Source organism: Opisthocomus hoazin, chromosome 9, assembly GCF_030867145.1.
Source record: "Opisthocomus hoazin isolate bOpiHoa1 chromosome 9, bOpiHoa1.hap1, whole genome shotgun sequence".
NCBI classification, from domain to species: domain Eukaryota; kingdom Metazoa; phylum Chordata; class Aves; order Opisthocomiformes; family Opisthocomidae; genus Opisthocomus; species Opisthocomus hoazin.
In genome coordinates this window covers 38,491,360-38,516,939 of record NC_134422.1, presented here as the reverse complement: position 1 = coordinate 38,516,939, position 25,580 = coordinate 38,491,360, and the positions used below count along the sequence as shown (strand labels likewise).

At 60.2% G+C, this 25,580-nt stretch overlaps 2 protein-coding genes across 2 annotated transcripts; both read right to left on the bottom strand.

The window, feature by feature from the left end:
• Nucleotides 1-987: 987 nt before the first annotated feature.
• LOC142362441 (maestro heat-like repeat-containing protein family member 2B) lies at nt 988-14,747 on the bottom strand (the record flags this gene model as incomplete). The annotated part of the gene is made up of 32 exons (XM_075431075.1): nt 988-1,059; nt 1,132-1,410; nt 1,722-1,831; nt 2,109-2,179; nt 2,622-2,893; nt 3,105-3,209; nt 3,678-3,773; nt 3,879-4,008; nt 4,359-4,426; nt 4,560-4,613; nt 4,682-4,804; nt 5,032-5,193; nt 5,240-5,362; nt 5,492-5,614; nt 5,791-5,910; nt 6,154-6,261; nt 6,669-6,721; nt 7,622-7,763; nt 8,040-8,080; nt 8,433-8,601; nt 8,786-8,893; nt 9,863-9,982; nt 10,396-10,469; nt 10,865-10,978; nt 11,090-11,174; nt 11,500-11,592; nt 12,030-12,173; nt 12,438-12,589; nt 12,859-12,957; nt 13,332-13,497; nt 13,946-14,068; nt 14,727-14,747. Coding segments are annotated over 32 exons (3,720 nt in total), but the record flags the coding sequence as incomplete, so codon positions are not given.
• Nucleotides 14,747-25,062, bottom strand: LOC142362440 (maestro heat-like repeat-containing protein family member 2B). Its single transcript, XM_075431074.1, has 9 exons — nt 24,994-25,062; nt 23,946-24,055; nt 23,356-23,508; nt 22,383-22,528; nt 21,990-22,152; nt 21,506-21,699; nt 20,953-21,090; nt 20,642-20,753; nt 14,747-14,863 (listed from the first exon to the last, which is right to left on the bottom strand). The coding sequence occupies exons 4-9, from the start codon at nt 22,526-22,528 to the stop codon at nt 14,747-14,749; spliced, it is 870 nt and encodes a 289-aa protein (XP_075287189.1). The 5' UTR covers nt 23,356-23,508; nt 23,946-24,055; nt 24,994-25,062.
• Nucleotides 25,063-25,580: the final 518 nt, after the last annotated feature.

The following is a 25,580-nucleotide window of genomic DNA, read 5'->3' as shown; positions in this document are numbered from 1 at the left end:
GTCTGCAGTGGGGCTTACAACGCTCCACTCGCGGTCCAGACACAAGCACAAGACAGTTCAGGCAGAAAAAAGACCTGCTTCTTAACCACCCCCCACAGCACAAGCAAGCTGCGAGGACTCTCTCTGACTACAGCGAGGGAGGTGGGTAGTGCACGTACCCGTCCATGGGCAGACCCTTCTGGAGGAGACAGCTGATCGCAGGCTCCCGGTGAGAGCAGGTGAGGAAGAACACCGCACGGAAAGAGAAGGGCCTGTGGGGGCTCTTCTCCATGTAGGTGTAAAGGGTCTGCAGGATTTTTGGCATCTGGATGGAAGAATGGGAGAAAGAAGGGCTCGGTGCATCCTTTACCCCTTCCTGCGGGGCCCAGGCACGGTCCTTCAGCACGTGAGCAATGCCTGCTCCCGTGACAGGGAGCCCAGGTCTAGCTCGAAACCTCGCCCCGTTCCACCCTGCCTGACCCTGGCTCATGGCCGGAGCTGAGCGTGCTCTTGGCAGTTGCACACGTGTGGCCTTGCAAGGCCACGTCTCTCCTTGCAGAGGAACCCAGGTCTCCAGGGACATTTTTCCTTGCCTCTACCCTCCTTTCCCAAAGCGCCAACCCCACGCAGAGGACCTTCCCCTGAAGGAAGGAGACTTTGTTTGTTTGGGCCTTTCAAAGGCTGACAGTGGAGAACAGGAGCCATGAAAGGGCAGGCACAGCACCAGGCCAGAGGCTCCCAGCCTCCAAACGGGCAGCAACTGGTGGCTAAAGGGCGGCCACCTCGGAGGCTGGGTAACACCCCAGCCGGGGAAAGCAAAGAGCAGGGTGAAGCGCGTCCCTGGGCAGCGAGGGCTGACAGTGACCTCAGAGGAAGGGCAGGAACGGCAAGGCGAGGCCTCCCAGTGACAGCTGCCTCCCTCATGGCAAGGACCTGGACTATGGGAGACGGCGGACAAGAGGTGCCCGTGTCCTTGTCACCAGACGGAGCGGACACCAGCAGCAGGTGCTAATGCACAACTCCAACCATCAGCAGCCCCTCGGCTCGGCACACCGGCGCTGTTTCTTGAGCCCGTGCCAACTGCACAGGGTGCAGTGCAACAGCCAACAGGAGAAAAGGCAACGTCGAATGGAAAAAAAAGTTCTCCTTTACCTCCGGGACTATTTCCTCGGTGGATTCCACCAGGAAGCGACACACCCACTTCCACACTGCCTTCACACACGTGGGTCTGACATGCCTGAGGCTGTCCAGGACAGCGGTCAGAAAGTCTCTCGCCTGCGCTGGAGGGATGTATTTGCAAATGGCCTGGAGAGAAGTCAGGAACAGAAGAGACTGCATCACAGCTCTGCTCCAGCAATGCGGCAAGGACAGGAAGCTGGACAGGACTGCCAGTGTGGCAGTCATGGAGGGGGTGAGGGCTTGATCCTCCCGCTGTGCACACAGTGCTGTTTACATCTGATGCAGCCAACTGATGTGGAAGCGTCTCCCCCCGTGTTGTTTGCTTACAGACCACAGTTGTGTTCTGACAAGAGCACTCACTCACTCACTCACACACACACACACAGAGGATCTGCTCCAGCATGCCTAAAGGGCAGTCCTGCCTCAAAGCCTCCTCCTGCTTGCTAACAACAGCCGTCCTGGGCAGGTCGCTCCGGAGACAGCACGAGGCTCTGGAGGGGAGCAGGGGGATGTGCAGGAGCCCCGGAGCTGGGCCGCCAGCCCACTGCTTTGGGGCCAGTTACCTTTGCTATTGCGACACCGTTCTCTTTCAGAGTCTCGGGCTCTGGGCTCCTCAGCTCCTCACACAGGCGCCTGATCTCATCTGCCCCAGACACCACCTTCCTGGTCTTGGCTGAAACAAACACCAGGAGAAAAGAGGAGTCATGTCTACGGAAACCCAGCCTCTGGCCCCGGATACTGTTCAAGGAGAACCCAAGTGGTGGCAGCGAAGGCCACAGGGAAAGCCAGGCCCTCCTGAACTCGGTGCAGCAGGGTTTCCTGAGCTCGAGAAGCGGCTGACAAATCCCAGGCTGGAAAGATCCCTCTTCCTCCCTGAACTATTTGCTGGGGCTGCAGGGTTTCAGCAGCCACCGGCCTCTGCTCCCAGCAGCTGTGTCCCTGATTCCCACACAGGCCACCTTCGTCTCTGGGACTCGGGAAAACTCCCTGGGACTTCCCCAGCACACGCAGACCCCGCTGCCTGAAGAGGAAAAGGGTGAAAGACAACCCTTTGCAGCACGCGCCAGGCCTCCTCCCCACCCACTTTGCTCTGGGCAGCAAATTGGCTTCCCCTCTTGTGCTCGGCAGGAGATGTCTTCCCTGGCAGGGGTGAGTTTGGAGACTGCCTGGCTAGCTGCCTGTCTCTCCAGGCTCAAGGGAGCGAGCAAAGGGGAAGGCATCCTCTGAAACATCAGGGACTTCATCCGAGCAAGGTGGCTGACCAGCCTCTGCCTCTCCTGGCATGTGGAGGGGGACAGACGTTGCGGGGGACAGTTCCCAGCGTTGGCGACAATGTCCTGCCCTCAGACAGCAGCAGGGGATGGCCCTGACCACCCACCATCACACGTGCTCCGAGGAGGTGGGACTCAGCCACTCTCTCCCAGGGACCCTTCCTGAGACGGCCAGGGAGGCAGAGGACTTACAAGCTGGGGGCACAAAACCAGCCGAGCACCTTGTCTCCCGCTTCCCTCCCGGGGACGGGGCCGGGCCCTGCAGGATCCCGGTCGTGCCAAGCCAGGAAGGGAGGAAGGATCTGGTTGAGCACAGCTGGGAAGCGCCCGCTCTCCTCACCTTGTATTTGGAGAAGGTAGGCAAGGCAGAGCCACGGCCTCTGGTGGATCGTGGCAACGCAGTCGCAAGTCAGAGTGCCCAGCAGTCCCACCAGGGAGCCGAAGCCATTCCAAGGACGTCCTCTCTGCAGGGAAGAGCAGCAGGGAAAGGGTCGCAGGCAGCCCCAGCACCCGCTGGCCTCTGCCGCCCATCCCGCTCCCTGAGTGGCCACTGGCAGAAGGGCTGCCCCGTGATCCCAGAGCCCCGAAACCCAGCACCCGGCCAGGCCGGGCTTTCTTCCGGGGCCATCAATGATGGGGAGGGGGCACAGTGGGACACAGGAGGTCCCTACTCACCATCAGCTCAAATCGCTCCTTGTAAGCTCCCAGCACATGGGCTAAAATCCACAGGGCTCTCTCCCGCTCCCATTCTGTCCCCGAGGTGAGCCAGTCCTTCAGCACCTGGGGCAGGGCACGTCTCTCTTACAACCGGCGTCTTTCTCTCCCCAAGATCTCTCTCCATCTCCCTCCTTCTCTGGCCCCTTCCTGGCGCAGCCCCCAGCCCCACCGAGCACTGGCACTGCTGTCTCCACCGCCCCGCTCTCCCCCGCTGCCTCTGCCCTCAGACGGCTCTTGCCTCCCTGCCAGCGGCTCCCCACTCCAACCTTCGCCCCCGGCTGCTCTCGTCCAGCTCCGGGCTGGCTCCCGGCCTTCCCTCTGGCACGGCCCACTTCTCTGCCTGTCCTGAGGCCACATGGCCGGGGGCTCGCGTCCCCCAGCTCAGCCCCTCGCCCCGCACAAACACACAGCCTCAGAGCGAGGAGCCAAAGCCCTGCTTTCCCATAGCAAAGGTATCCACCTCTTGCCACCCTCTGCAGACTCAATGCCCTGCCCCTCTGACGCTCTCCCTCTTGCCCCAGGGCTACTCACATCGACCACGTCGTCCAAGCTGGTCGAGCTTGCCTCCGCCTCCAGCAGAGTTGCTATGAGGTGGCCCAGATCTTGCATGCATCTGCTGTGCAGAACCTGAAGGCAGGAAAGGAGAGCTGAGGTTCTGCACCATGGGGACGGCCAGGGCACGCTGAGCTGGGAACCTGACCCAGAGGTGGGCAGGCACTGGCCGCTGGGTACCTGAACGTTTACAGCTGCCTTCGCTGCCTGCCTTCCCTTCTGCCTCTCAGGCGGATAGGACACGACACTGTGGCAGCACACTGCCAGCAGCTTCCGATTGTCCTCCTGGCTCAGAAGTGGCCTCAGCTTGCTGGCCAGAGGAAAAATGAAGAGAAAAAAGAAAGCGGATTTACTTGCCCTCTCCAGCGTGCCTCAAAGCACAACTGGGTTCCACCTAATCAAGGGCCCCAAATACAACACCCCCAGCCCACGCCAGCAAGCCCTGCCTTCAGCTCCAGCAACTCCTGCCTCTGCCCAGGCAGTGGGCAAACCCCCACCCCCAGGTTGAGGAACCCCCGGGGCTCCCTTCCTTCGGGAGACCCCCACAATGGGGAACAGCCTCCCGCTCCACAGCCCCAGCAGCTCCCGGCCCCAAGCTCAAGTCACTTGGGCTGGCTGGGGCGCACTGGGAGGCCCCAGAGCCCGGGGAACAGACCTCACCTCAACTTCTCCAGGGGCTGCAACACTCCATGCACCAGGGAGTCCCACGGCTCCCTCTCCAACCAGTCCTGTGAGGCCCAGAGACACAAGCACAGAGTTGGCAGCCCGCAGGGGCACGGGACAGCCCTCCCCTGCTGACAGGCTTTGACAGACGCTGCCCCGTCACCCCCATGGATGCCCCAAGGCACCCAAGGGCCCCACCAGCTCGGGACACAGCTCCAGCAGCTCCCACCAAGCCGACAGACCATCGTGCCTCTGGGGAAAGCAGAGCATGGCGCAGCCCCAAACTCCCCTGTCTCACTGCCCCAGCTACAGACACTCACCAGCAGGGTCCACATCACCTTCTGCTTCAAGCCGAGCTCAAAGCTGCCGCAGTCGCCCACAGCCTGGATGGCACTGCTGACCTCAGTGACGCTCTGCACCAAGGCCAGCTTGAGCTGCCAGTCCTGAGGGCAAAGAGAGCAAAGCACCCCTTGAACTCTTGGAAGGGCTGAGGGGTGCAAGAGGAGCATGGGCAGAGGGAACCCGTGGGGGGTTTGCATCTGGATGGGGAGAACAAACCCGTGCTTGGGGGATCTTTAGAAACAGACCCACCATCTCGGTATGCCCCAGCCCCGAGGGGCTGGAGCGAGGGCACCCAGGCAGCCCTGCCCTGCGCACCCCGAGCTCCTACCCTCTCTCTGGCTCCGCAGAGCTGCAGAATGTTGCCCACAATTTCTTTCTCCACGCAGGCGAGCAGCTGCTCCTTGGGTGCACACAGGGCTATGCTGCTGTAGGTGTGCATCAGAGCAGCGCAAGTGGCCTGGGCTCTCTCCTTATTCTGCTGCTGCTGTACCTGTGTCGACAGAGATGCCCCAAGATGTCAGCCCCAGGACTGCCACGGGCTCCTGCGGCAGCTCCTCGTTCAGCCGGGCACCTCCCCGCAGCTCCCCGAGCCGCCAGCTCCGGGGCCGGGAGCTGTTCCCATCCCGCAGCGTGGGTTCTCGCATGGGGATGGGGAGGAGCTGCACCCAGCACAGCTCTCGGGGAGCTCTTACAAGAGGCCTTCTCTAAATGCAGCTGCTGCGGCTTGGGGAGAAGGGGAAATCAAGCCAGAAATGGAAAGCTAAACAGCAAAACCCTGGATCGTTTACCTTCCAGCCCGTGGAAGTCTGACACAGCCAGTCTCCGGTGAAAGCGGAGGAGAACATTGTCACCGTGTCCAAGACCAGGTGGAAGTGGTTCTCGGCAGCACGGGACACAACAGAAATCATGCCCTGCAGCCGCAGAGAAACGAGGAGTCAGCTCCAGCCCAGGCACTCCGCCGTGGCCAGCGACAACGGCCAGGTAGGACGTTGCAGCAAGGGCGAAACGGCAGCAACGGGGAAGTCAAGGAGGCCTGGAGCAGGGCCAGGAGCAGCAGGGGATGCTCAGGACATGGACATCGCCTCACCTGGGCCTCAGGCAGCTCCATAGGGTTCGCCTCCTGAAGGAACCTCAGCACCTCCCCACGGACGTGTCCGAGGTCCCGACAAGCCGCCAGCGCTGTCCCGAGAGCCTTGTAGAGGAACAGCTGAAAGGGAAGAGGCCGAGCCTGAGCTGCAGTCATGGCCCGACCCGTCACGAGAGGGCTGGCCCCAGAAGGGCCTGACTGGCCCTGGGAGCGGGCGAAGCCAGCCATCACGCCGGGCTGTAGCCAGCCGCTGGGGCAGCCCTGGGGGACGCATCTTTTGGGGGAGGGGGAACGGCACGCAGTGGAAACCCCCTGTGTGGGCAGAGCATGGGCACCAGCCCCGGCGCGGGGCAGGGGACATACCTTCTCCCAGGAGCCGGGGACAGAGCTGCCCAGCTGCTGGCTCAGCTCCTGGCTCAGCCCCACGGTCCAGGCCCCGTCTTCGATGGGCTCCAGCGACGCTCGCAGGAACTGTGGGGAACAGGAGAGGACGCGAGTGTTCTCCTGGCCCTGGCCGGGGCCCTTTCCACGCCCCTGTGTCCCGGGACACTGCGCAGGGACAGCTGCCGGGAACGGCAGTCTCTTCCCCCACCCCAGCCAACCCTCTTTTCACCAGCCTCCCTCCTCTCCCAACACCCCCGGCACGCCGGACACCGAGGAGGCGGCCGTGGCCAAGGTGTGTGCTGCAGCGTCCCAGGGCACTGGCCATCAGCTGTGGCGTGTGTGCAGACAGCAGCTCCTCCGAGCGGGCAGGCACTACTGCGGGGGTGCCACGGGGCGTTCTGCAGGTGCCCCCACCGCCCGGTGCCGGCACAGGCAGCCCCGAGCTTCCTCCCACAGCTCAGCGCGCTCCCTCTTCTCCCCCAGGGATGCTGTACCTTCAGCATACGCTCCTCCCAGTCTGCAGAGTCCAGGGAGACCTCGGTTGTTCCTGGAAAGCAGAAGGAAGCAAAACCCTTGCTGCTATTGAAGCTCACAGCCAAGAAGAGCCCAGTAGTCTCCTCTGCGGTCACACGTCCCAAAAGTCCCAGGCCATCAGGCTGGAGAGGGCCTGCGAGCACCTACACCACAGCCCTTGGGAGGCCACAGACACAGGAGGGATCCCAGGGGCATTTGTCAGAGCCACTGAGTCAAGCTGGGGAAGGACGCGCAGACCGCGGCTGATCCCCACTGCCTGACTGCAGCTCCCAGAACAACTTGGACCACTGAGTGCCAGCACACACCGGCAACACCCGTTTTCTCCTGAATCACCCACCACTTTCTGCCCATTTCATAGAATCATAAAATCATAGAATCAAGAAAGTTGGGAAAGACCTCTCAGATCAGCAAGTCCAACCCTCACGCCAACACCACCACGCCTGCTCAGCCATGTCCTGAAGTGCCACATCTACCCGTTTTTTGAGCACCTCCAGGGATGGTGACTCCACCACTTCCCTGGGCAGCCTGTTCCAATGCTTCACCAGTCTTTCAGTAAGGAAATTTTTCCTAATAGCCAAACTAAACCTCCCCTGACGCAACCTGAGCCCGTCTGTGGCCCTGGGAACTTGGCCCTCCGAAGCCTGGGAGCTGCAGCCCCTCCAGCAGTACCAGTCCAATCCTTGCCCTGAACCCCCACCAGGACACGGGGGTGCCACCGTGACCTGCTGTCCTAGGGGACACCAACGGCCCCGTCCATCCACTGGGCCATGGCTGCCCCCAGCCTCAGCACTGGCTCCCTGGAAGGCCAAAGGCTGCGGAGCAAGCGCTGAGGAACTGGGCCCCATTCCCCCCCATCACGCTGGGACGCTGCATTTCCCTGCCCCTCGTCCCTCCCTCCCCACCCGCGCTTCACCTTCCAGGTACTGCAGCAGGGGCGGCATCTCGGTGGCCCACACCGCCGCCACGGCCCTGTGGATCCTGCCGTGGAGAGCCTGCAGCAGCCGCAAGGCAGCGGCTGCGCGTTCGCCGGTCTTTTCAGGAGCCGCTGCCAACACCTAGGCGAGGACAGGAGGGAAGGGTCGCTCCTGCCGCCGCAGCCACAGCTTCTCCCGCCACGGAGGGAGGGAGGGAGGGAGGGAGGGAGCTCTGCGGGCGGCCAGCGGCTTCACCAGGGTGCTGCCGGCCCCGAGGAAGGAGGGGGATCCCCGGCGGGCTCAGGCGCGCTGCCTCCTCCTCGGGGGTCCCGGCACTGGCCTCAACAGCATCTCTGCCGTGGGCTCTCCCATCACCCCCGGCCAGGAAAGTTCTTTCCTCAGGGCCGCGCTACTCACCAGCAGTCGAACCAGCAGGGCTTGGGGAGTCGGCAGCCGGGCTGCGGGGAGGAACAAAGGCTGGATGAGCGGACGAGCCCCCGCCGTGCCCTGCCCCTCGCACCTCCGATACCCCCGCACAGGGCTGAGAGCGGCCGTGCTGCCAGGGCGCTGGGCCAGGGGCTCCCGAGGGCTGCCCAGCGGGAGATGAAGGCAGCTCCGGCACGGCCGGGAACAAGCCCCGGCTCCCCAGAAGAGCCAGGTCTCTGCGCCGGGCAAGGGGCAATGCAGGGCAGAGCCCCCCATGCCCAGCAGCAGAGCCTGCCTCTGCCCTTTGGCTCTCCTGCTCAGGGCTGCGGAGGAACACGGAGACACAGACCGGACCGGCCCCCAGCCAAACCCAGCGGCACTCACCAGGGCTCCCATCTTGCTCCGGGGAGTTCACGGCATCGGGCTTCTCTTCTTCCTCGTGCCCCGCTCTCTCCTGCCTCTCCACGAGGGCTCGGAGGCAGCGGGACAGCGGGATCAGCATGCCGCTGTACTGGGCTGGCACCACGTACTCCAGAAGCCTCGGCCACAGGAGCTGCAGAGAAAGACCAGGCAATTCACCACAGCGGCACTTCCACTCCGCTCGCAGACAGAAAGGATGGTTTGCTTTTCCCTGAGCCTCGCGCGCTGCAGCGCACATCGGGGAGAGGTTCAGGGCATGGGGAAAAATGCCCTGAAGGGAAGAAGTGGCCGCTGCAGCGGGGCACAGGGTGGCTTACCTTGGTCATCCCTCTCAGAGAGACGTCCAGCGAGCCCACGATTTCCATGCACAGGGCTTGAAGAGCTTGTTCCTCCGGGTTTTCCCAGGCCAAATGGCCTTCTGCCACCTGCAAGACGCAGTTGCCCAAAGCCCCGTTACTCAGCTCCCAACCGACAAGGCTCAGACATGGCCCTCCCAGTGCTCCTGCAACAGCCTCCCAGGACCACTGACCTCCTGAAGGAGGACAAGGACAGCCAGACCTAGCTCAGGGACCAGTTCCCAGATGCTGGCAAGGACTGGGAAGTCTGCGAGCAGAGAGATGCTGCTAGTCTGCACGGTCCCTCAGGACCCAAATGCTGCTGTCATGCCAGTGCAGCACAGGTGAGGAACGTGCCCTTCAGCGGGGCTCTTCTCACGGCCAGACCTGGTGGCAGCAGGTCCGACGGATGCGGAGTGGAACCCAGCAGCCCCCTCCTGCACCCTGCTCCCGAAGCAGAGCCAGCCCAAGCCCTGCAGCACCGCGACGCACGCGTGTCGAAGATCCTCGGCAAGTCAGCGGGAGGCTCGGCCATCCCCAGCCTTCATCTCCTGGGCACCCAGCTGGAAACGCTCACCGAAGGGACTGCCAAAAGGCCTGTCCCCATGCCAGAAGGGACACGGGCCCCCAAGACTGCTCTCAGACGGGCAGGGCATGCTTTGGAGGGCCCCAGCACAAGAGCCCCACAGAAAGCTCCTCCAGCCAGGCCCACCTCCCTGCACTGGCTGCGTTTTGCTGATCATCCATCAGCATCTAAGGATGGAGGATGTCCCCTCCCTACAAGGTCCCTCCCTTCGGAAGGCAGCTTTGCTCAGCCCGTGGGCTGCACACGCGGTCCCGGGTGGTACGCCCAGGTGCAAACCCACACCACCCACCGACGCCTCCACCGACAGCAGCACAGACACCCATGAGGAGCGGCCATTTGGAGGATGCTCCGATGGCAGTGCCGGCGACGACGGCCCTGCAGTGTGGAGGTCTCCACGGCCAAGGATGCCCGCAGGAGCTCTCAGCACAGCCCAGGCACTGGGCAAAGCCCCGGCTGTCCCGCTCTGCCCTTACCAGTCTGCCCGAGATCCGGCCAAACTCGTTGAAGATGTGCCCCACCACATCCCATTCCTGACAGCTCTGGGAGCCAGAGCTCAGCAGCTCCCTGATGAACTCCACAACTGCTGTCTGCACCTGCCAGGGGAGACCGTGGTTACCACCCTCCTGGTCAACACCTTCGCTTGGGAGCCGCCTTAGTGGCTTGCAGAGAGATGGTGAGGGCATGGCAGCAGCTTTTGCTCCGCAGCTCAGTCACGGACTTTAGCACCTGGCTGCATGTGCATTTGCCCATCCGTTGTGACCTCCCCACCCCAGGCTGCCAGCTCTCCCCAGGGAGGAGACAGCACCCACCACCTGGGCAACGTGCTGTCACCTCCCCAGGCACTCCAACGCTGCCCACGCCAGCAGCAGCATCACCTCTCACCATCAGCTCTCCGGGGAGCACGGTCAGCCCCCAAACTGCCGCTCCTGCTACAGCCTCACCAGGCTCTGCCCCCAGGGAGAGGCTTTCTCTGCCGCCCTGGCAGCCCCTTCCCAAACCAGCTCACCTGGGCACTGGGGTTGCTGCACACCGACCGCACGGCCTCCACCAGCTGCGGCAGCTGCTCTCTTGTTGCAGGGTCTGGAACAGACACGGAGAGGTGCGCACTGAGGCAGAGCCCCCACGGCACAAGGCACCCCTTGAAGCTTCTGAGCTTTTCATACGTTAGCGGGACAGAAAAGCGGGGCCCAAGTCTGACTTCACAGGAGGCAGCAGCGTACCCAGAGCAACTCCGTTTCTAGAGGCACGGCTATTTTATAGGGATCAAAAGCTACGGTAACAGAGAACTAGAGAAATGGCACGGGTACAAGCAGCTCCTGCGCCCACCAGCCCGCCTGTGTCACTGAGCTTGGAGCATCAGCTCAGCTGGGGACCTGCTCTTTGCAGCTCCTTTCGGGTGCAGGTGCACCACTTCCAGCCTCTTCCTGCTCTCAGCCCACCAGCCCAAACCCCCGCCTCGCGTCCCAGGCACTGACCATCAGAGCGGGCCAGTTCTCTCAGCAGGCCCAGAGCTGCCACGCGATAGGCATTGCTCCTGCTGCTCAGCTGGCAGCGCAGAAACGCAATCGTCTCCTCCGGGTAGGTGCGGGCTGCAGAGAAGAAATCACGTTCTGCGTTAGCAGGCAGCTGCCTCCAGCTGCTGAGGACTGGAACAGAGCTGCCACGGCACAGCGGGGCATCGCCCAGCCTCCGCTCCTTACCCAGCAGCACGATGCAGCGGGACAGCACTGCCTTGCGACCCAGGCCAGGCTCTTTGGTCACATCACAGAGCCGTAGGAACAAAGCCTGTTTCAAAGAAATTCACGTCAGCGCAGAAGGGGACTGAAAAGAAGCAGCTCTGCCTGCCCTCCTCTCCCAGAGTCCTGCCACTCGGCCGAGAGGCAAATGGCCCAGGGAGCTGGGCTGCCCCTCGCTCCCCTTCCAGACAGCCAGGACCAGGCCTCTTGCAGCCTGCAGGCACCTCCGTGGCACCGGGATCACAAACCCTGGCGTGCTGCTGGCCTGCGGGAAGGTCCCGGCGGAGGGACGCCCTGCCCTGCCCTGCCCTGCCCTGCCCTGCCCGCCGGCAGCCTTTCCCCTCCGCGCAGTCCAGCGTGCGGGCTCCCCTTACCTGGCAGTACACAGCCGAGCTGATGGCCAGAGCCATGCCCTGGGGGATTGGGCTCTGAAGTCCCTCCAGCGTCTCCAGCAGATAGCTGAGGTTCTGCAAGAGAACGGCGCAGCAAGAGGAGGCTCAAGCCACCTCAAGCCACTTGCGACGGGAGAAACTCAGCACATCTGGGCTAAGGGGAGTCCCTGTCACCAGCTCCCAGGGAAAACCCCAAACCCTCCTGCACGGGGCTTCGTTGCCCTCCCCTCAGAGCAGCATCGGGACTGGACACAGCCCTGGGCATTCGAGCAAAGCTCTTCCCGCACGCACAGCCCCAGGGAGGTGGCAATGCCAGAAGATGAGCCTCACGGATGTGACGCTTGGCTCCCTCCTGGCCCCCCCCTGCATTGCCCTGCTCTTGCCCCAAGAGCGCACGCAAGCCTCAGGCCTCCTCTGCTCTCCCTGGTCCTTCTCAAAGGCCTTCCCAGGTCCTCTGGGCACTCGCACAGACCCACCCGAGCAGCCACGCTGGGCCCCACACGACTCCTCACCTTGGTGACCTGGGAGGTGTCTTGCACCTCCTGATATTGCTGCAGGAGCCAGAGGAACGGCTCCCAGGCATGGTATCCGTGCTGCTCCCCGTGCAGAAGGGCCACCGTCATGGCAGTCACTGCCCCGAGGACAGCCTGCTTGTCCTGGAGAGGGAAAGGAGAAGCCCTGCTGGGAGAGACAGCCTTTGCCCATGCTGCTGCCCCAGCCCTCCCCGAACAAAGGCCCCAGGACTCTGCTGCTTCCCCCCAGGGAGCCCCCAGACACAGGGCGGCAGGCTCCCGGCTTGGGGGGCTTCCTCGCCCAGACTGCTCCCTCTCCACCCTGCTCGCACCCCGCCGCGCACAGATGGGCCCGCTGACGTGGACATGCCCGCTGCGGCCCCAGGCATGGAAAGCAGCACTTCTCACCTCTTCCTCCTCGCAGTGCAGCAAATTCGCCACAACGTAGCGGAAGACCGGGTAAATGTCTCGGCACAGCCGCGCTTCCCGACTGCGAGGGAAGGGGCACTGCTCCCGGCTGCAGAAGTATGCGGTGACCCCTTTCGACCACTGCTCCACAACTGCACCAGGACAAAGGAGAAGGGAGCACATGACAGTCTGCAGCAGGGAGGGGACCTCTGTGCAGTGCCGCTGTGTCCTGCCCACCGCAACGTCCCAGGTTCCCCCTGCTCCTTCTACACACTCACAGCGCTTTGGGATCGCCAAGGCCTGACCTCACCGGGGGCTGACGCCCACCACGTTCCCTCGGAGACCGCACGGAGCCATCAAAGGCCACCCCTGCCCCGGCAACCCCGGCCAAGGAGCTGCTCACCACTACCCTAACACTCACCGCTGCAGAAGGTGCGCAGGATCCGGCCGCTCCCCACCTGGCTCAGCATGGCGCGCAGGGCCAACAGCGTCATTCCCACAAAGGGGATGCACTGCAGGGCTGCGGAGAAGGCAGGGACAGAGGGACCGAGGGTCAGCGAGAGACACGGGAGACTGGGGTCAATCTCTGGCAAGGCTGGGGCTGCCGGGCCATGCCAGAGGGCATGGGGAGGGCTGCATTCCCCAAGGGGGACACAGCAGGGAAGCTCTCTGGGGAAACAGGGAGGACAGTGGGGGGCACAGACCCCACGCGTTTCTCTCCAGTGGGTTCCCACCCTCCAGGAACCGAGCTGCTGGCCGGCCCTGGCATGCAGCGGGGAGGCTTGGCAATTTCATAGCCCCCCAGCCCAACACAGAGCATTTAGGAAGGGGGAGGATCCCTGCTGCCCACTATCGCAGACCCCGACCCAAACCGGGAGGCCAAGGGTGCCGTACCGTAGCTGCGGGACAGTTTGCCTAGGGTGAGGAGCACAAACTCCTCCGGAACCTTCCCCATGGCCTTCAGGTGTCTCTGGAGCTCCGACATGACAAAGTGGAAGTGGGAGCGGGCCAGAGCCACCAGGACATCGCTAGCAGCCGTCTTCATGTCGTCTGTCACACCCTGGAAAAGCACCACAGGTTCAGCACTCCTGAGGAAACGGCTGAGGCACTCGCACAGGCTGAACGCCCCTGTCTCCCGTGCAAGTCCCCTTGCTGCAGTTGTGCTCGGGCCAGGGCGTCCGCTGCCTCTTGTACCCCGGGGCAGGCGAGCAGCTTCTCAGGGAGACGAGGGACACTTCTCCCCGGCACAGCCCTGTGCTGCTGCCTCCTCTCCCTCTCTGCGGAGATGCTGGGAACAAACTGTCGCAGACTCCAGACCCTCCCCCGTGGGGCCTCTCCATGGGGCTGCTGGGTGCCCAAGGTTCTTCATCAAGCCAGGAGGAACAACCTTGAGCTGAACCCAGCTTGGTGGGAATAACCGAGGAACATCTCTGCGCTGCTCTGTATTTCCCCAAAACCCAGGGGCGTAGGCAGGCTGCTTTGGTGGCCTTGGAAGAGAACAAGCTCACCTGGGCTGCCCGCATGTCGCTGGATGCCTCTGCTATCAGGCGGTTCACGATGCCGCCCGGCAAACGGCCATCGTCTCCCTGCAAGACGCTCTCCAGCTCCCGGTATATCTCCACTCGGTCACCCTGAGGACAGACCAAAGGGGAGGGAGCGATGAGACTTGGGACTTGCTTTGTCCTCGTTCCCGGCGAGCCACGAGAGAGACCTGCTGCCCCACAAATCATCTGTGTGCCACGGGCACGAGGGACCAGCTGCAGGCATCGCTCAGGACAGACACAGCCAAGAGCAAGATCTCCTGTGGCACCTCCGACACCAACAGAGAGCCAGGCAGGGAGACCAACTCCACCAGGGTAAGAGGCCATGCAGGAGCCCAGAAAGCCATTCCCGAGGCCGGGGAATGGCGGAGGTCAGAGGGAGAGCGCCAGACGAGGCAGGGGAAAGTGTGGGAATGAGACCATGCCCCGAGGAGGGGAAGCCACGAGCACCCTGCACCTTGGGGCCCCGGCGCTGGGACAGTTCCCAAACCAAAGCTAAGGAGGGGCCTTGGGTAAAGGCGCTGCAGAGATGCTGGGGGTTACGCCAGAGGCTTTGCCTTGCCCAGGAGAGCGCTGTGAGCTCCCAGGGAAAGGAGGGAGCCAGGGAGCAGTGGCATTTGTCCAGCTTGAGTGGCAGGGACGAAGCGCCTGCGGGAGGGCAGAGGTGCCGTCAGGCGAGATCCCCCTCTGCCGCTGTGCCGGGGAAGCCAGGGGCAGGGAGGGGGGCCCTCAAGCCCCCTGGCCTCACCTCATGGTCTTGCAGATGCTTTAGCAAAGTCCCCACGACCTCCAAGGCAGTGACGGCCACAGGGACAGTCTCCTTCTCCCTGCCTCCATCCTCAGGATGCTCAGGTCTGCACTGGACACAGCAGCACGAGCAGAAGGCTGGAAGAAAAGAAAGAAACGGTTCGCAGGCTGCAGGGCTTCCAAGCAGGGAGGGGTGAGGATCTTCACAGCCTCCCCCAGCACTCACCGCCCGTCCTGGGCAGTGGTGGCAAAAGGGCAGTCAGTGGGATGAGGGGAGGGAGCCTTCCGCCCACTGCGGCGCCACTGGGAAGACCACAGTGGGAGACTGGGCCCAGTGCCAGCACAGCAGTGGGGACCCCGAGCTGGGCAGGGGATGGACGTGGGGCCCTGCCCCATGGGAGAGGAACAGGAGGGCTGGGCAGCCCCAGCTGCCCCACGGAGGGCAGGCAGAGGATGGAGCCAGAGCGCTTTTTGGGGTGAGAAAGGAGGGAGCCCCTTTGGATTTTACCAAATATAAAATTAAGCCCAGAGACAAAGTGTTGATCAAAACATGAAAAGAAGAAAGTTTGTCTCCTCGATGGGACGGACCTTATCTTGTTTTATTGACTACAGAGACTACTGTCCGAACCGCAGAAAAAGGTTAGACTCACACATCACGAATAAAGAAGCCAGTTCATGAATGGAAGAGTTACAGATAATCTTCCAAAAGGATAGATGTCTAAATTCAGTTGCGATACCAGTAATTGTGACTGTAACCCAATAGTATGTGCTCAGTGCAGCTACTGTAAAGAGTGGTGGTATTACCATTTCTCCGGGAAATAACGCCCCTAAAGGCTTATGCCCGAAGTGTGAACATCTTGAGCGTATAATTACTGAACAAACACTAAAAAATTAATAGCAAAAAAATCATTGAATCAAATGGGCCACAGTGGTGGAAAATTGTTCATACAGGGTAATAGAGGTAAATTGCAAAGTAAAACTGTGACTGGGAAAAGGGAGTGTCACAAAAAAAGTCAGGTGCCCTACTGTTCTTACCATAACTGAGAAGCAGTCAAAGCTAAGAGCTGGGAAGCCATAAAAAGAAACATGAAGGGAAACAAAGCAGATGGGAAATCCCAGGCCACTACCCTTGCTGTCGAGAAGAAAAACAGAAAACCCGCTGCCGGAAGCAACCCGGTAAGCGAGGGAGACAGAGGGATAAAATGGATTCTAGGGATACTGCTTTTGGTCTCGAATTTGAGGGAATTGACCCAAGATGCCTGTTCTAAGTGCTATCGACTGACCCGGTATGGAAGAACAGTGGTACGGTCACTTTCCAAAACAGGTATGTTGAGATATACTGATGGAGGGGGAGTACAAAATCAATATAAAGAAGAATTAGTTAGAAATGTAACCAAACAAATACAGCACTCTAAACAACCAGGCAGGCCACCTGCGAACATATATGATAAACTAAAACAAAGACTCAGTGAATGGGATCTACCCACCCCAAGTAAAAACCTGTTCATAAATTTAATACAAAACACAAGAATTAAATATAACTCGTTGTTGGATTTGTGAAAGCTCACAAATGACTGAACAATGGCCCTGGAGAGGAGAGGGACTAACCCCAAAACAAATTCTATTGTAGAATCAAATACACACTACTCTCAGAGAGAAGAGACCTGAGGGATAGCTCTTAAGCCATGAAGTAATTGGTCAAATTTGTATAGCCAGGGAAGAAAATAATTTCACTAAATACGTGGGCCACGTCCCATGTAAATTGGTATATACCACCAACTCTACGGAAGGCAAGAGAGGTTGGTGAAAAATTTAATACCTTAGAGTGTTGTCTAAACATAGATGGTAACGGAGAAGCCATTACAAAAATTACTGATGAAACAGAAAGAATTGCTCATGTGCCAATACAGAAATGGAACTCTATTTTATCTGATAACTGGTGAGATAATTTGTTTAACGGAGTTTGATGGAAAAAGTTAAGATTCATATTATTATACTCTGTTATAAGACTTTTGCTTTTACCCTGTATGATTCCATGCTTTATTCGGTTAATTCATTCTGTTGTTCAAGGGATGCAGATTTCAGCAATACCAATGGATCCAGAAATGGTTCAAAGGGGAAAAACCCATTCCTCGGTAATAATTAAAATGAAGAAAAGGAGCCCACTCCGGTTCAACGAGGTTTAGCTCAATTTGAAGCAAGAACACGAATCAATGAGATAAAGAAAAAAAGATGGGGGATTGCAATAGACTACAAGATGACTCGTGTCGAGTGCACATACTGTGCAACTGTGGAAACTAGCATAATGTGAAATAACAAAACTGCAGAAGGCATGGAACTATAGACAGGATATCTGTGGGTTGGAGATTGGGCGAATATGGAAGTGCAGTGCGGTTAGACACTGGGCTAACGTATACTGCTTATGCAAGATGAGCGGGCAGCGGTGGGGAGGCTGCGGCAGCGCGCCAAAAAAGGACGTTTAGAGGACACCGAGGAAGAAGAGACTCTTCATCCCGGAGACCACCAGAGGAACTATACAGACCACCAACATCATAAGACGCATGCGCAAAGAAATTATGCCGTGTAAGCGCAGAGAATCAAAAGAAGGAGGAGACTTCGCGGAAACGAACAGCTCGGAGAGAATATAAAGACCGCCGGTGCCACTAGAAGGTTTGTATGTTGGTGGAGCAGTGACCCCCCGCGCACCCAGCGCTGTTTGCTTGCTTTTTATTGCCTCAAATATTAATAAAGAAAAAAATAATGCAAATGGCGTATTGTCATTTATAACAAGACCAAAGTCAGCTCTCCTCCAGTCCAGGGCAATGAGCTTGCTGTGCGCCCTCCTCGCTGCCCCAAGGATCTCGAACTCCACCATTTCACAGTCACTGCAGCCAAGGCCGCCCTTGAGCTCCACGTTCTCCACCAGCCCCTCCCTGCTGCTGAGAACGAGGGCCAGCACAGCACCTCTCCCCGGGGACTGCTCCGTCACCTGCAGGAGGAACTCATCGTTACCACAGCAGCCCCCCACGCTGCAATGCCACCTGTCCCTGCCCTGCCTTTACCCCTGGCCCAGCAGCTCTCCGCCGGCTCCTCACGCAACCCCAGGCGCCGCGGCTCCCCGGCCCCGCCCGCCATTCCGCCGCTGCCTGAGGAGCGCCCGCCGGCCCGCCCTGAGGGGCCCCGACCCGCGCGCACGGCCGCCCGCCGCCTGCCTCCGCGCGCCTCCCGCCCCAGCCGCCGCGCCGCGCGCCGCCCCCTCGCGCTCCCTCGCCGCTCTCTGCGGGCAGGCGCCGGCCACGCCCCCTCCCCTCAGAGGCTCCGGCGGGAACCGGAGTTTTCTCCTCTGCTTCGGCCGGGAGCAGAGCGCTGCGGGGGTCCGAGGAGGGGAGGCCGCGCCTGGCCAGAGCCGAGCACGGACGGGGGCTGCAGCTGCCCCGCCCGGACGCACGCATCCCCTGGACGGGACCGCATGCCCTCTCTCTGCCCAAACCTGCCAGGAGCAGGGAGCTGGACTCAAAGATCCTCGTGGGACCCTTCCAGCCTGAGGTATTCTATGATCCCCCTTTCTGCCTCTGCTCAGAAACAAGACAAAGTTCAGCCTGAAGCCCCAAGCTAACAGGCTTGGTTCACCTTCAGAGAGGACCTACTCACAAAGCAGAGGGCACATTTTCCTGCTCTGAAACTGAAGAGCTCCTGCAGTCCCAAGGGAGGGCAGAAAATAAATCACAGTCAGCAAATTACAGTTATGAAATTTGCAAGGCAACCTTCGTTTTGTCGGGTTAAAGGGAAATGTGTTCTCAAGCCAAAACCTAGGTGGAAATCCAAAGAGCCACATCCTCTCAAGACACATGGCCACATCACACCTGAATTAAGTCAGTTTCAGCTAGAAGAAAGCTTAGGAACTGCCACTCCCTGCTCCTGATCTTGTGCAAAGGTGGAAACAAAAGACACCACACAGGGCATAAAAGCACCTAACTGGTATCTAATGTCACCCATCTGCTTCTTTGGGGCACTCCTAGGGACACCACGTTGCTTGCAGCATTAGGTGTCAAGAGACTGTATATAATAAAAGGAAAAGAAAAAAACAAACTTCCAAGAAGATGCTGAAAGGACACTGGTTTTGTCAAGTTCCCCTACAATGATTTAAAGCCAGAACAAAATCATGGCAACAACAAAACCCTCTTCCCGATTGTGATGGAGAACATGGAGGAGCTGTAAATGCAGAGTAGTATCACAGACAGGTGCAGAGGAGCCCAGGACTTGGAAAAGGCAAACAGGGCTGTCAAAACAGCCCGAGCCGAGTTCGCTGAAGTAAGCTTTTCTAGCTAACAGTCCGGGCAAGGGGATGGAGCGCACGCTTACAAAGCCTGCAGACCCCACCAGTCTGGCCAGGTGGAAGAGAAGCTACAGAGCAGAGCCGCTTCTCAGAGGCTGGAGAAATGGGTTGAACAGCAAGGTCTACGGTTCTGCTATGAAGTTAGACCCAGGCAAATATAACATTTTGCCCGTCGGAGGGAGTAACCCCCCATGCCAGGGCTGGCCAGCTGGCTGGGGAACAGCTTTGCAAAAATGGGCTGGGGGTCCTGGTGGGCAACGAGTCCAAGAGATTGCAGCCAGCTGCACCCTGGGCTTATTCACAGGAGCATAAGCAGCAGGTGGAGGGAGGTGATCATTCCCCTTTAGTCAGCTGCTTCCTCGATGATGTTTCTCTGGGGCCAAAGGCATTGGAGAGTGAAGCAGGTCCAGGCTCCATCCAAGTGTGGCTTGTGTGTTGGTGGAGATGGTGCCCGCACCACTGGGGACAGAAGCCCCAAGCCGGGTCACAGGCTGCTGCTGTGCAAGCTCCCCTCCGCTTGGGACACACACTGGGGCAGACCAGAAGGAGACCAACGCACAGGGAAGCTCCACTTCCAACACCATCAGCAATTTATTAACCCGTCAGCCAAGCAACTTCCAGTTCTGACAATGAAATGTGAATGCCCAACCGCACCACGGCCTGAACACAGGCACCTGCTGCGCTGGGGGAAGGCTGGAGCCCAGGCACCGGGGCTGTGCCCTGACGCTCACCACCGCAGTGCTTTCCGCCTCACTTTCCCCTTTTCCCAAGTGGGAACGATGCTGGTGACTTCACCGGCGAGGCTGTGGGAAGCCAGGTGCCTCCAGCCGGGGGACAGAACGCTAAGGAAACTGAGCAAAGCACTCCTTTTTCCCATCTGCCTGGGGGAGGACTGGTGCCCCTCCCCTCCTGGCACAGGCTCCAGGACAGAGAGCACTTCAAAGGCAGTCGCTGGCACCCCCAGCACAGAGGCCGGCTGAGCAGGGATTGCGCAGTGCACCCCATCACGGTGCTGGGCACAGGGGAGGCCCCAGATCCCACACTCCTGCTGCAGACAGCCAACACGGACAGCACGAGGGGAAGATCAAGGGAAGATCAAGGCAGCCCCCAACACCCCCACTCATCCCCCGGCTGCCCTCCTTTCCACCCCCTTCAAACTGCTGTGTCCCTCAGTTCGTCCCACCCTGCTCCCATGTCCCCTACTCCACCCAGTGCCTCCCTTTCCCCCTGCTACCCCCACACTGTGCCACCGGGCAAGCGATACGCTCTGCTTCAGGCAGTTTTTGGTGAGCTTTATTGAAGTCCCTGGTGCTGGCTGGGGCCAGGTGTTGCAGAAGGACTCCTCCAGTGCCCGCCTCACCCCTCAGGACCTGTCACACCGTAGTGCTGTAAGAGCTGCAACGACACAAGGAGCACCATGGGGACCTGGTCCCAGCCAGGCGCTCCTCTGGCTGTCCTGCTCCAGGGACCCTTTCTCCAGGGATCTTCCCACAAAAAAAAAAAAAAAAAAAAAGACATCCCAAGGAGCAGTATCTCAGTCAAACCCCTCTGAACCCTTCCTTGCCGAGCCCCTGCCTTACCTCAGCAAAGAAAGCTTCAGCTGTCACCCACAGCTTCGCCGAGCGGGAATCGAGCCATGCCGAGAGGTTCTTCATCAGACACGGCGATACGAGCTCAGCGCGGAGCAGGACGCTGCGCAAGGGAGCACAAGCGAGGGACACACAGTTACCCCGGAAGGCCACAGGCCAGGTCTCCAAACCTCACTTGCACTGACGCAGACACTCTTCTTCTGCTCAGGACAACCTCCCAGGCACGCCGGAAGGGTCCCAGCAGCCACTTCCCCGGGCACAGCTCCACTGGACGTGGCCAGATGCATCCCTGGGGCTCTTACCTGGTCAGGAGAGTCACCCCATCAGGGTGACAGAGGGGATTTTCCAGGAGAGCCCAGGCCGCCTGATTCGTCAGCAGCTGCATCCATTTGTCAGCCAGGCATCTGCCCAGCACCTTCTCTAAAGCCACAAGGAAAAGCCTGGGAAATGAAACCAAACACAACACAAGTCAAAACGCAGTCAAACAAAACAACACAACACCACAGCCACAAACCCAAAGAAACTGGAAATCACAGCAGGTTAGGGGAAAAATTCATCTGTGGCAAAGCTAAATACCCCTGAAATGATGCTTCAGGGCCTGCAAGACTGCAGCTAACGACACTGGCATCTTCTCCATCCCCCAAACCCACACAAGCAGCAGAAAACCCACGTCCCTAGCTGACTCCGTGCTACATAACCACGGCAACACCTACTACCTCTTCCCACCAGCGCTTTGCCAAGAATGATGCGGGTGCCCGCGAGGGGCACGCTCCTCCCGCTGAGGGTCCCATCAATGCACATGTCCTGGCAAGGGGAACTGAAGCCAAAGCTTCAAAGGAAGCTCCGGCTCCTTACCTGCAAGGCTTCTCCTCAGCGATCCCGCACTCGAGGAACAGCTCTCTCCAGGTGCTCAGGGGAGAAAGCGATCTCTCCTCACCCAGTGTTTCACTGGCCCACCTCAGGAGGCTGGGAAGCAGGTGGGGAAGCAGCCGCTTGAGCTCCTCTGTGCTCCCCAGAGCTAGCACCACCTCGGAGATGGCATGGGTGATCTACAGAGGAACATGACGGAGAACCACCTGGTCAGGCAAGGCCTTTTCCACCAGCCTGGTTCCCTGCCTGCCTTGGGCAGGGTGCTTACTCTCCACAATCGTCACTTCTGCAACAGCCTTGTGCCTCAGGAGCACAAAACTGTCCCCGCTCCCAACACCGCAGGCCGGCCCAGCACAGCGCCCTGGGAGTCTCCACGGGCATCCACAAAGCGCACCCGACTCCCTCGCGCCGAAGAACGAGTTAGAAAGCAGAAGCGAAGATGCAGAAACGCGTCTGCTGTTGAACGTACCGTCACAGCCTCCAGAGCAGCGCGACGGCTGTGCCGCTCACAAGCAGAGTCCTCATCCTGCAGGCAGTTGTTCCCCACTCGGTTCAGTTTCTCTGCTAAGCACTTCAGGACCCGAGTCCCGATGGTGCTTCTCCCGAGGCTCCTCCACAGCTCCACCGTGTCTCTGTAAGGGAACAGACATTCACCTCTGAGCCTGTACCCTTGCAGTGCTGCAGCGCCCTCAAACCTTCTCCTCGTCTGCAGCGGGGCTTACAACGCTCCACTCGCAGTCCAGACACAAGCACAAGACAGTTCAGGCAGAAAAAAGACCTGCTTCTTAACCACCCCCCACAGCACAAGCAAGCTGCGAGGACTCTCTCTGACTACAGCGAGGGAGGTGGGTAGTGCACGTACCCGTCCATGGGCAGACCCTTCTGGAGGAGACAGCTGATCGCAGGCTCCCGGTGAGAGCAGGTGAGGAAGAACACCGCACGGAAAGAGAAGGGCCTGTGGGGGCTCTTCTCCATGTAGGTGTAAAGGGTCTGCAGGATTTTTGGCATCTGGATGGAAGAATGGGAGAAAGAAGGGCTCGGTGCATCCTTTACCCCTTCCTGCGGGGCCCAGGCACGGTCCTTCAGCACGTGAGCAATGCCTGCTCCTGTGACAGGGAGCCCAGGTCTAGCTCGAAACCTCGCCCCGTTCCACCCTGCCTGACCCTGGCTCATGGCCGGAGCTGAGCGTGCTCTTGGCAGTTGCACACGTGTGGCCTTGCAAGGCCACGTCTCTCCTTGCAGAGGAACCCAGGTCTCCAGGGACATTTTTCCTTGCCTCTACCCTCCTTTCCCAAAGCGCCAGCCCCACGCAGAGGACCTTCCCCTGAAGGAAGGAGACTTTGTTTGTTTGGGCCTTTCAAAGGCTGACAGTGGAGAACAGGAGCCATGAAAGGGCAGGCACAGCACCAGGCCAGAGGCTCCCAGCCTCCAAACGGGCAGCAACTGGTGGCTAAAGGGCGGCCACCTCGGAGGCTGGGTAACACCCCAGCCGGGGAAAGCAAAGAGCAGGGTGAAGCGCGTCCCTGGGCAGCGAGGGCTGACAGTGACCTCAGAGGAAGGGCAGGAACGGCAAGGCGAGGCCTCCCAGTGACAGCTGCCTCCCTCATGGCAAGGACCTGGACTATGGGAGACGGCGGACAAGAGGTGCCCGTGTCCTTGTCACCAGACGGAGCGGACACCAGCAGCAGGTGCTAATGCACAACTCCAACCATCAGCAGCCCCTCGGCTCGGCACACCGGCGCTGTTTCTTGAGCCCGTGCCAACTGCACAGGGTGCAGTGCAACAGCCAACAGGAGAAAAGGCAACGTCGAATGGAAAAAAAAGTTCTCCTTTACCTCCGGGACTATTTCCTCGGTGGATTCCACCAGGAAGCGACACACCCACTTCCACACTGCCTTCACACACGTGGGTCTGACATGCCTGAGGCTGTCCAGGACAGCGGTCAGAAAGTCTCTCGCCTGCGCTGGAGGGATGTATTTGCAAATGGCCTGGAGAGAAGTCAGGAACAGAAGAGACTGCATCACAGCTCTGCTCCAGCAATGCGGCACGGACAGGAAGCTGGACAGGACTGCCAGTGTGGCAGTCATGGAGGGGGTGAGGGCTTGATCCTCCCGCTGTGCACACAGTGCTGTTTACATCTGATGCAGCCAACTGATGTGGAAGCGTCTCCCCCCGTGTTGTTTGCTTACAGACCACAGTTGTGTTCTGACAAGAGCACTCACTCACTCACTCACACACACACACACAGAGGATCTGCTCCAGCATGCCTAAAGGGCAGTCCTGCCTCAAAGCCTCCTCCTGCTTGCTAACAACAGCCGTCCTGGGCAGGTCGCTCCGGAGACAGCACGAGGCTCTGGAGGGGAGCAGGGGGATGTGCAGGAGCCCCGGAGCTGGGCCGCCAGCCCACTGCTTTGGGGCCAGTTACCTTTGCTATTGCGACACCGTTCTCTTTCAGAGTCTCGGGCTCTGGGCTCCTCAGCTTCTCACACAGGCGCCTGATCTCATCTGCCCCAGACACCACCTTCCTGGTCTTGGCTGAAACAAACACCAGGAGAAAAGAGGAGTCATGTCTACGGAAACCCAGCCTCTGGCCCCGGATACTGTTCAAGGAGAACCCAAGTGGTGGCAGCGAAGGCCACAGGGAAAGCCAGGCCCTCCTGAACTCGGTGCAGCAGGGTTTCCTGAGCTCGAGAAGCGGCTGACAAATCCCAGGCTGGAAAGATCCCTCTTCCTCCCTGAACTATTTGCTGGGGCTGCAGGGTTTCAGCAGCCACCGGCTTCTGCTCCCAGCAGCTGTGTCCCTGATTCCCACACAGGCCACCTTCGTCTCTGGGACTCGGGAAAACTCCCTGGGACTTCCCCAGCACATGCAGACCCCGCTGCCTGAAGAGGAAAGGGGTGAAAGACAACCCTTTGCAGCACGCGCCAGGCCTCCTCCCCACCCACTTTGCTCTGGGCAGCAAATTGGCTTCCCCTCTTGTGCTCGGCAGGAGATGTCTTCCCTGGCAGGGGTGAGTTTGGAGACTGCCTGGCTAGCTGCCTGTCTCTCCAGGCTCAAGGGAGCGAGCAAAGGGGAAGGCATCCTCTGAAACATCAGGGACTTCATCCGAGCAAGGTGGCTGACCAGCCTCTGCCTCTCCTGGCATGTGGAGGGGGACAGACGTTGCGGCGGACAGTTCCCAGCGTTGGCGACAATGTCCTGCCCTCAGACAGCAGCAGGGGATGGCCCTGACCACCCACCATCACACGTGCTCCGAGGAGGTGGGACTCAGCCACTCTCTCCCAGGGACCCTTCCTGAGACGGTCAGGGAGGCAGAGGACTTACAAGCTGGGGGCACAAAACCAGCCGAGCACCTTGTCTCCCGCTTCCCTCCCGGGGACGGGGCCGGGCCCTGCAGGATCCCGGTCGTGCCAAGCCAGGAAGGGAGGAAGGATCTGGCTGAGCACAGCTGGGAAGCGCCCGCTCTCCTCACCTTGTATTTGGAGAAGGTAGGCAAGGCAGAGCCACGGCCTCTGGTGGATCGTGGCAACGCAGTCGCAAGTCAGAGTCCCCAGCAGTCCCACCAGGGAGCCGAAGCCATTCCAAGGACGTCCTCTCTGCAGGGAAGAGCAGCAGGGAAAGGGTGGCAGGCAGCCCCAGCACCCGCTGGCCTCTGCCGCCCATCCCGCTCCCTGAGTGGCCACTGGCAGAAGGGCTGCCCCGTGATCCCAGAGCCCCGAAACCCAGCACCCGGCCAGGCCGGGCTTTCTTCCGGGGCCATCAATGATGGGGAGGGGGCACAGTGGGACACAGGAGGTCCCTACTCACCATCAGCTCAAATCGCTCCTTGTAAGCTCCCAGCACATGGGCTAAAATCCACAGGGCTCTCTCCCGCTCCCATTCTGTCCCCGAGGTGAGCCAGTCCTTCAGCACCTGGGGCAGGGCACGTCTCTCTTACAACCGGCGTCTTTCTCTCCCCAAGATCTCTCTCCATCTCCCTCCTTCTCTGGCCCCTTCCTGGCGCAGCCCCCAGCCCCACCGAGCACTGGCACTGCGGTCTCCACCGCCCCCCCGCTCTCC